Source organism: Drosophila arizonae, chromosome 2, assembly GCF_054131065.1.
Source record: "Drosophila arizonae isolate 15081-1271.41 chromosome 2, UAZ_ARI_1.0, whole genome shotgun sequence".
NCBI classification, from domain to species: Eukaryota; Metazoa; Arthropoda; class Insecta; order Diptera; family Drosophilidae; genus Drosophila; species Drosophila arizonae.
Window position 1 is genome coordinate 5,371,992 of NC_142922.1, and position 10,084 is coordinate 5,382,075.

General features: G+C 42.8%; 1 protein-coding gene across 2 annotated transcripts; it reads right to left on the bottom strand.

Moving 5' to 3' along the window:
* On the bottom strand, window positions 1–6,422 carry LOC108619494 (uncharacterized). 2 transcript variants are annotated; one of them, XM_089469148.1, is made up of 4 exons: window positions 5,970–6,422; window positions 1,952–2,152; window positions 1,375–1,633; window positions 1–1,274 (listed from the first exon to the last, which is right to left on the bottom strand). In XM_089469148.1, exons 1-4 carry the CDS (start codon window positions 6,052–6,054, stop codon window positions 590–592), a joined length of 1,230 nt encoding a protein of 409 aa, XP_089325274.1. In that variant the 5' UTR covers window positions 6,055–6,422; the 3' UTR covers window positions 1–589. The 2 variants fall into 2 exon arrangements, with proteins under 2 accessions (XP_089325274.1, XP_089325278.1); XM_089469152.1 differs by lacking the exon at window positions 5,970–6,422 and adding an exon at window positions 5,446–5,951.
* Between the last annotated feature and the right edge of the window lie 3,662 nt (window positions 6,423–10,084).

The following is a 10,084-nucleotide window of genomic DNA, read 5'->3' on the forward strand; positions in this document are numbered from 1 at the left end:
TTATTATTTTAAATATCATCTTGCTGTTTTTATTTGTTTGAACACAATACTACATATAACTAACTAGTGGATGTTGTTAGACGCCGTTAAAAAGATAGAAAATTTAGTATTACAATTTTGCCTGTTCTTTTTTTTTAGGTTTTTTGTTTTTTGGTACAAACATTTGATACAAATATTCGGTAGCTGATTGACTGAATGATGTTATCAATAATACAATATAAATAATTTTAAGAATACATCAGCATGATAATTGCAGAGTAAATGATGCTACGGCTAGAGGGAATAGTATGTACGCTACATCATATGGCAATTCGTGTATGGGGAATGTTTAAATACGAGTAGAAGAGCCTATCATTTGCTACATATTAGTTGGGACAGTTAGACAGTTAGAGCGAGTAGGAGCTATAGTCAGCTGGGAAGCTCAGAATCGAAGATGGTTCTAATGACACTACATAGTAGTTATTACTGGGCGGGTGAGCTAATACATTCTGCGGCATATTGGTTGCATGGCAGTGCTGGGCAGTGGGAGGAGCTGAGGTGGGGAGAGGAGGCATCTCCACTCTCTCCCTCTCTCTCTCGCTCCATCTCTCTAGCCACGCCAACTCAAAAGGCTCCAGCCACGACTGGGCTTCGGTGTGCTGGACACAGGCGCGTCCTGCGCTGCCGCTGCCGCTGCCGCATCCTGCTGCTTCTCCTCGCTCGGATTCTGATCTATATGGGTGCGTAGTATAGTGTGCTTCTGTACGGCCTTCTGGAACTCCGTTGCACTGGGACGATATGCCTCGAGCTTGTGGTAATACCGACCGGAATGCCTCTGATTCCTCTCCGTTGTATGGGCCTGGCTACTGCCACGTGCCTGGGTGCCAAAGGAGCTACCGCCTGACGTCGTCGATGCTGCTGCTGCTGCTGGTGCTGCTGGTGGAGATGGTGGTGCTGCCTGTTTAGGGAATTGGGAGGAGGAGGAGGGGGTAAATTGTTGATTGGGATTATTTTGGTTTTGGTTTTGGTTGCTCTGTTTGCTGTTTGCTAATAGGCTCTTGTTAATGTTGTTAGTCGGCTTGTTGTTGTTGCTGTTGCTGTTGCTCTTGCTAGCTGAAGAACTGTAGCTGTATTCATACGTTTCAATTGTGTTGCCACCATAGACGCTGTTGGGGGCCGCCGGCACAGCGCCTGGCGCGGCGCACAGTCCCTGGTACCGTGACGAGGGCTTCATGCCGTAGGTGGCGCACGATGGCTTGCCCACCTCATAGGGATTGTAGCCAACTACGTTGCCACTGCACACAGAAAGAGAGCGAAAGAGAGAGAGAGAGAGGAGGGAGAGTGGGAGTTGAATTAGACCTCATTTGTTTTCAGCAGTCGATGTTGCATGCTTACCCCGGTCCATAGTTGCACACGTAGAGCTTGTTGTACTTGATCGTATCCTTGTACTCGGCAAAGCCACAGCCCACCAGGCTGGTCTCGCCCCACACGAGCTGGGAGTAGTGGCCCGTCTTGGGCGACCAGGCATCGCCGAACGAATACTTTTGCACCTCGTTGAACCAGTTCTGGATGCGCGATGGGAAATCGCCATCGTCGGGATCCAGTGGCGCAGTGCTCCAGATGACAGCCAGATTCTGGCCCATGGTAAAGCGATCTATGGGTAGAGATCAAGCAAGTGCACAAGTTAGTCAACCAGATCCTGAGGGCTCCAGAGCTATGGCCGCTATAGCTAGATGCGGTATGGTCTAGGCATACTGGGTTAGTTTTAGTGTTTAGTTGCGGATGATAACCAGTGCACCGGGATGTATATTAATGATACTTTACCAAGGCCCTCTGAGCGAGTGCATGCAAACCGTAATTCACACGTAAATCACATGAACCAGCTGCCGGCTGTCGTATTGCCGGCATTCATATGTGGAAACTTCACCATATGGGGGATTGCGAGCATGCGAATGTTTGATGGACAACTTACTTATTGTGCGGTGCGGATCGTGCCGGAACTGACAGTTGTCCGCCCATTGCTGGGCGCGGGCGGCCAGCTCGTCGTCCCAGACGATCTCGCGCATATTCTCGGCGCCCGGCTGGCCCGGATAGCGGCCCGTGGCAACGAGTTGCCTGAGGCGATTGTGTTCCTGCAAGATGATTGATCTCTCCTCGGCGGTGATGCCCGATGCTGAAACGATGGGGTCGCGATTAGCATAAAATTAGAGATATATCTATGGTATGTGTGTGTGTGTGTGCGATTGGGGACATGCTATCATTTCTATTTTTGGCTTATTCTATCCCAAATCGAAATGCTTAATATATAAAGTTTTGCTTTTTTTTTTTATAATTTTTGTATTTGTCTTTTCATCTTCTCAATTTCAGTTTGATTATTATGTATGCGTGTGTTTGTCGCTATTGGGCTTTTGTTTCGACTTGGCTTAATGATGCTCCCGTGCCAGCCGGTTTCCAGCCAAGCGAATTTGTTCACCTTTCATTCAAAGCCTTTTACGAACTGCTCAAATTTAAATGAGCTGCCTTTATTTCTTGTGTCTAATAATAGTTTCTATAATTGTGTTTATAGGCATTAAATCGCATACGGTTTTGTAGTCGATTTAATAATCGTTCCATTTAAAGTGTTTGCAAATTGTTTCGAAATAAATGTATTTTCGCCTTAGTTCGACTTCGGCTTCGGCTCAAATGCCAACCGGTTCGATTTAGAACACGTCTTGGAATAAAACCCAACGAAAATAGCAAAAAGTCAATAAACATTTAGGAGTCGATGCGGCGCGTGCTGCTCAAAGGCGTCAATTAAAAAACCAACTTTTGCCCATTAGCCAATTTTTTTTTTTTTTTATAATTTTTTGTTTTTTTTTTGTTTTCGAGATGTTTTTTCATTAATATATTTTTATTTTTAATTTTTTGCAAACGGCGCCTGACTCCACTGACTCACGATGGCTGGTGTGAAGTGTGTCAGCCGCAGACAAATTGGCTTCATTGAACTTTCATAATTTGAAACAAAAGTTTGCCCCGAGTGGAGCATATTTTGCACTTCAGTTTATATGCCGCTGCCATGAGCTGATCACGGAGTCAGCGTGGAGAGCAACAACTAAATTGCCGCTGGGTGTTAATTAGCCGAACCAGCGGCCAGCGTACGTGAGCCTCGTATGAGCTCACATAAGATCTATAGACGACATATATGGTATGAGATTTTGTTGAGGAAAAACCAAGCAAGCGTTGCTCCTTCCTGGACGTTTTGGGCGTGTCCAGTTATTGCAGCCGCATTTCATTTAAATAATTACGCGCGCTTAATAATTTTTAATAATTATAATAATGGCCGGAGTCAAGAGTCAGGCCGAGAGATCTGGCGATGGGCGCTGATTGCGCCGCCGCGACGTGAGCGCATTTAACAAGCGAACTCCTGCTGCCCCTGCCACTGCCACTGCCACTGCCACTGCCACTGCCAGGGCCATGGCATCGTCAGCTGCCGGTCAAGTGCAGCAAACGTGCTGCAGCTCAGACACTCAGACAACTTGACGCGAGCAGCAACAACAACAACAACCACAACACAGCAGCGGCAGCAGCAGCAGCAGAGTAAATAAATTTACAGCTACGCTTAGCTGCGGCTCGCACAAATATGGGTCTAGATGTCAATAGAGCCAGCCGAATCGCTTGTTCGCATTTGCTCGAACATCCGAACTGAACGTTTTTATTTTATTTTTTTTTTTAGTAAGTGTGTTTTGTGTTTTATGTTGTTGTTGCTGTTGCTGTGGCTGTGTGTGTGTGCTTTTTGTCAAGGTTAGTGCCGCTGACTAAAAATAGCAGTGAGCGAGCGGCTCTTGCAGAACCCGTCGAGCTTCAAACTCAACCGCAGCTGTCAAATTAAAGACGTGTTAGTGTTATGCTATACTATATATACATATGTATATACATATATCTCATATACATCTCCTATACATATATAAACAAAGTACATTTACATAAATATCAGTTGGCAGACATTGAGACGAACCGGTACGTAAATCAACGCACAGCACTGTCTCTCGCTCGTTCACTCAGTCAGCCACTCAGTCGGCCACTCAGTCGGCCGGTCAGCCTCAGTGCTTTAAGTCAATATGCATCAATCACAGTGCAACGGGCGCTATGCAAATTTCGTGAACTACCTTCTCTGACAAATTGCACATAAAGCTGTCGATCGATCGATTTCCGCCACATTTACATACGCTTGAGAGTTAAAAACAAAAAACAAAACAGAAAAAAAAACTGTATATGAAACATAATGTTGACAACGAAACGTCAACAGCTACCACAAAACAAAAGACTTAAGCAACGAACTGCAGCGCAGCAAATGCCAACAATATGTTAACAAGTGCTTAACTGGCAGCTCGCGTTGACTTCACCTTGAAGCTGCCAGCCTGGGAAGGCAACCGACGAAGGCGATGCCGCTGCCGCTGCCGGCCACAAAAAGGAGACACCGAGGAGCTGGCAGCATCATCTGCTCGGCATAGTTAGGCTTTATGCTGGCCGCAACATGTTTTGTTTCATTTATCATTTACTGATTATCACCCAGCTACCCTTGTTCGTTGTTCGTTGAGGTTGTTGTCGTTATTGTTGTTGTTGTTGCTGTTGCTGTCGCTGTCGCTCTGCCTGTTGCCTGCGCATCTACATATTTAATTACATTATTAGCACGGCGATGCTTTGATTGATGCCGCACAGCTAAACGTTTCCTCCGCAGAGTTCAACTGTAAATTCTGCTATTATAATTAACCAAAAATGTTGGATTTACTCGTGTCCCATTGTTCGGAACTGCGTTGAAATTCATAAAAAGCAAACATTAATCAACAACACGCACACGCGCACTATAAAATCTTTGATTTTTATTACGAAAAAAAAAGAACGAAATAACCGAAAAAAAACGAAGAAAAAAATAAACAATAACAACTGGAATTTGTTTTGGGTTTTTGTTAACAAAACGCGGCGCCTGCGTGTGCAGAACACAAAAACGCGTCAAGAGAATTGTTTGGCAAGTGTTTTTGATTTTTTTTTTTTAATTTTAATTAATTCATTTGAGCTCTTTTTTTATGTTGCGCTGATCCACTTAGCACGCCCCAATAATTGATATGTATAATTTCTCAGGCAGGTGCTTGAGCACCTGACAGAGTGTCAAATTGTCGAATTCAGTCAAGAGGCGAATTACCTTCACGGGCCTCGAGTTCGCAGTTCAATGAGCTGCCAAAACTCGCCGCTGAACCGTTTCATAATTATGTTATTTAATAATAATCGGATGGAATGAATGTTAATGAGTCGAATTGTATTTGAGTTCGATATTTGCCAAGTTGATTGGCCTTTGACTAGCTGAGAGCATATTTCACGTCTTTTCGGACTTTTCGCTATATTTTAAAGTTTATATAAACTGGAAATGCGAACAGGTTTTCGCTTTGATGATTTGGGAAGCGCAAACTAAATCAACTATTAATTATATACTTTGTGTAATGGGCCGCTCTTTCGCGTCATCTTCAGTGGAGGAAGCGCAAGCGAATATTGTAGATTGGGAAAGTTCTCGGGCACACCTCGCAAACAGCCAAGTGCGGCTTTCGCTAAATGCAAACCAAATAAAACATTGCGTTGGCAAATATTGACTGAAATTCTATGGGCACCTTTTGCTTTGGTTTTGCCTGCCTTTGGCGTTTGCCTGCTTTTCATTCATTCATAAAACAAATGACTGAAACGTGCCTCAAATGTGCGCAAATAAAAGTACAAATTTGCAAAGCACAAAACTAAAAACTAAAAAAACCAAATGCGAAACACAAAAGTTATTTGCCTGCAAAAGTCGTATAGCTTGTGTGGAAATAAAAATGTGTTTAAATTCGCGAATGCCATACAGGCATTTGTGGCCAGCCATAAGTATTCTCAGCCTCTACTCAGATCATTTTAATGCCCCAAATCAGGCAGGCCGCATACAAATGAATCGACGACAGCGGAATTGGGGCTGGTCAGCTACGACTTACCGATCAGCTTGCCATGGCAGGCGAATGCTGCTCCGCAGGAGATCAGCACGAGGGCCAGAGGTAGTAGAGCGCTGTGCTGCATCATTTTAGGTTGAGTTAGTATTTGAATTGATTTGATTACAAGATATGAACTTTAGTTAAGCACTTTTCACTTAATTAAACACTCTTGAACATAAGCTCTTCGCTGGCGACAGTCTTACATTCACTGCACTTTAGATTCGATTTAGAATTTTGCTTCTTTTTTTTCTTATTGGATTTTAAATTTGAATTTGCAATTTCAATCACACGCGTTGCCGGGCAGGCTTGCAAAAAGATCTCTCTCTCTCTTTGAGTGTGTGTGTGTGTCCAAAAAACCGAGCAAAAAAGCGTCACGAAATATTGCCGACGACTCCAACTCCACTCTCGTGCGTGCAGCTAGACTTGAAGGCGTCGTCTGTTTGATTGGACGCTGGGCGACGCTGACGTTTATATACCAAGAGCCACAGGCAGCGAGCGGCAGCGACGGCAACTGCGACTGCGGCAGCGACTGCGACAGCGACAGAGATAACAGCGGCAGCCGCAAAAGAAGCCGCCGATCAACCTGTCGCCGCGCCGGGTGAGAGCGAGCAGCAGCGCGGACTGCGCAGCCGGGCAGCAGCCGAAACGAAATCATTTTTCGCTATGCTTAGCTCAAGTGCTGCAAATATAATTCATAAAAATACTATAAATATTAATATTTAGAATACACCATAACTATATTATTTATAACAATTTCTAGTAGGCCATAAATTTGGCTATAATTCATGTCCAATGCAAATCACCTAACATATGTATATTATGTTGCTGGAAGCGCGCTTAACATGCGCGGCCCACTAACAGCCGCAACATGCTGTTAACATAACATGTTGCTAAGCCGGCTGAGCTGAACATCATCACTGTTATAACTCATACGCGACTGTCTGTTGTTGACAGCAACATGGGCGAGCATGTTGATAGCCGCAGCAGGCTATCAACATAGCATGTTGATAACATACGATGTTTCTTAGCATACGATGTTGATAGCCGCAACGTTAGCAACATATGATGTTGCTGAGGTTGACCAAGCGCTTTGAGGATATTGCAGCTAAAATGGCTTGAGGGAAAAACGTTGAACATATATTTTATGAAACTCTTTATGTATGAAAATACTAAAAATATTTTAAAATCAAATATATAAAGTAAGGAAGAGATATTCTTGAATATTCTTGAATATTCTTGATTAGCATGAATAGAAATGTGCTGAAAATATTGTCTTTAATATTCATATTTATCAAACTTTTCCTGTCTGGTCGCTGAGATTTGACATCACCAACTTCTATTCTTTACGCTATATGAAGCTAGCTCGTTTCTTAAATGTCTTTAACCTCGGATATCTACGTCACAGATATTTGCGTCACAGCAAATAATGATCTGATATAAATTAAAATATTATAAGCTGGATACATATATTGTTATCCAAGTCCAAAAATACATTCTAAAACTTAAGCCAAAAAGAAATAAAAATAAACTTAATTTACATGAATATTTAACTGAATTAAACTATATATTTTATTTATGCCGAGTTGCTGTTACCCTTTTGCTCTCGAAAATGATTGTGTTCTTTAATAATTGCCGGCGAAAGACATTGATTGAACTTTATGTTGATCGGAGTACGGGATACGGGCTACGGGCTACGGGCTGTGGCTGGTTTGGGGCAACAATCACTTGAGACGTTGCACAAACGGGGCGTGGCACTGGGGTAGCGCTGAGCAAAAGTTAAAGGGGCAGTGCATTGCCTGCGGCCAGAAGCTTCGATCATTTCGCGTATCATTAAAAGCCAATAAAAACACCCAATTAAATATAAGAAAAATAAAAACAACAACAACAACAATGAGAGAGAATCGAAGCGGCGAACCAATTCCCAATGGAGCCTTTCACCAGCAGGGCTAAAAGCTGCAAAGGGAACCCACAAGTATACAGATATATATCGCTATATATATATATATATATATGTGTGTGTGTGTGTATATGTGATGTGTACAGCATGGTCAGATATATGCTCATAAAATTGGAGCAGAATCGCGTTTCCGCTATAGCTGATTTTCGCGCCGCGGCGACACGGCTTCTTGCCAAAATAATTACGCGTACAAAGCCATTAACAAGTACAAACGATTGCGCCGGCTCAACGTGGTAGCCTGATCTTGGCCATGTTGCCAACTGGTTTGCTTGCCACAGAATGCCACACATGATGTCTGACTCTTGACTGGCAACAGGAGGCAGCACTCAGGTGGCAGCTGGCCGGGCAGGGGCAGGGCAGGGGCTGAGCTGGGAGGGCAGTCAGTGACGTCTCAGCTGCACTTCTGATTTATTTTATTTCACAAAGAGCAACATAAATATAAAAAAAAAAAAATCAAAAATATGAAATAAACATGTGTACTATATATGTATATATGGGTGTAGTTGCTGCTTCTTCTTTAATTTTTATGTTTTTGTATGTGCTTCTTCTGTGCTTTTTGTTGTTTTGCTTTTTTGCAACTTGTTGTGCGCGTTGTTTTCGAATGCTAGTTTACATTTCCTACTTAGCCATCCACTTCATTACGTTTTATTTGCGCTTAAACAATACGCACACACACACACTCACACACACATACAGAGTTGCAGCTAAAATTTAAACAAACATTATTGACCTTCAATGAAGGCGCCTGTCCAGTCTCAGTCTCAGTCTCCGCCTCTGCCTCTGCCTCTGCCTCTGCTCTGCCCAGCCCATATGCCATTCAATTCGTTTCGATTCGATTCTGAGCACTTTGCATTTGTATCTGTGGCTGAAGCGCGATGTATCTCAGCGTGTGCGTGTTGCTGCGTACACTTAAACGCATGTTCAGCAAAAAGTGTGTAAAGTGGGAGAAAAAAAGAAAAGAAAAGAAACACGAACAGAAATAAGCAGATAGCCAGCAGCTCATTTAGCTCAGCATCTGGCTGTTATCGCCTGTTGTGGTTTTATGAGTCAATTTAATGTCTTTGTTGCGAGCAACGCGTGCTGTTCCCCTCTACAATTTGTATTCAGTTGCCACCCACTAGCAGCACTCAGCACTCAACACTCACTCACTCACTCGCTCATTCATTGATTCATCTTAACGGAAGCGAACATAAAGAGAAAACTTGTTCGCACAGCCATCCTGACAATATGCATTTACAATACCTAACACTTCCCTAGAAAGTGTCTGCATAACATTAAGATATTACAGGCACACATATACATATATGTATGTATGTGGAACCGTTGACTCATGCCACTCATACCATTTGTTAAGTTCATGTTCTGCTTAACAATTAAGTAAACATACTTGGCTGGTTGGCTGACGACCCAGTTCAGCTGTGTCGCAATTCAGTTCAATGCGCCTGCCATCAGATAGTGCTCTATCTTTAAGGTCGACATAACATTTCCATTTTGTTGTTGTTGCTGTTGTTGTTGTTGTTGTTACATTAACGAGGCGAGCTCGTTTGCCTTGCTGATAATTTCTCTAATCGGACAATTTGTTCAGTGCAATATATTTGCGCACTTTTGTCAACATTTTGCGGAACTATCTTTATACATAAAATTGACGAGAGTAAGGGTGTGTGTGTGTGTGCGTTAAACATTCTGTCATTTATCAGCAATTGCATGGCCTGTGGTGCTGCGGGGGCGGATCGGTCAGTGTCACTCAAATCTGTTGGTGCATCCTTGTTGCCCGCTGCGCTTCCGTCGCCCCATCAATCTTTTAGCAAATATGCACCAGCCACGCCCAGTTGCAGCTGCAGCTCCAGCTGTCTGCCTTCGTTTCAGAGATGCGCAAGCAGCGAGCAGCAACAGTAACAGCCGCATTAACAATTTAATAAATATGAATTCGTTTGCGATTTGTCACAGCTTGTGCAATAAATGAATAAATTGATGGCACAATGTCATAAATTTCGAGATAAAAAAACATCAATACAAAAATCTGATTGAAATGGAATGAAAACAATATCATTAAAGTCCAATTAATGAATACAAAAAGCAACAAATTTTATTATTCAATAACAAGATAAATTTTATATTGAAAAAAAAAAAAAAAAAAATAAATAAATAAATAAATACAAAT

What these genes read in the sequence shown, in the direction of transcription:
- LOC108619494 (XM_089469148.1), bottom strand. Translation starts at nt 6,054, where the DNA reads ATGATGCAGCACAGCGCTCTACTACCTCTGGCCCTCGTGCTGATCTCC. An exon ending in CTGCCATGGCAAGCTGATCG is followed by an intron (nt 2,153 to 5,969) that starts GTAAGTCGTAGC and finishes CCATCGTTTCAG; the next exon opens with CATCGGGCATCACCGCCGAG. An exon ending in CGATCCGCACCGCACAATAA is followed by an intron (nt 1,634 to 1,951) that starts GTAAGTTGTCCA and finishes CTCTACCCATAG; the next exon opens with ATCGCTTTACCATGGGCCAG.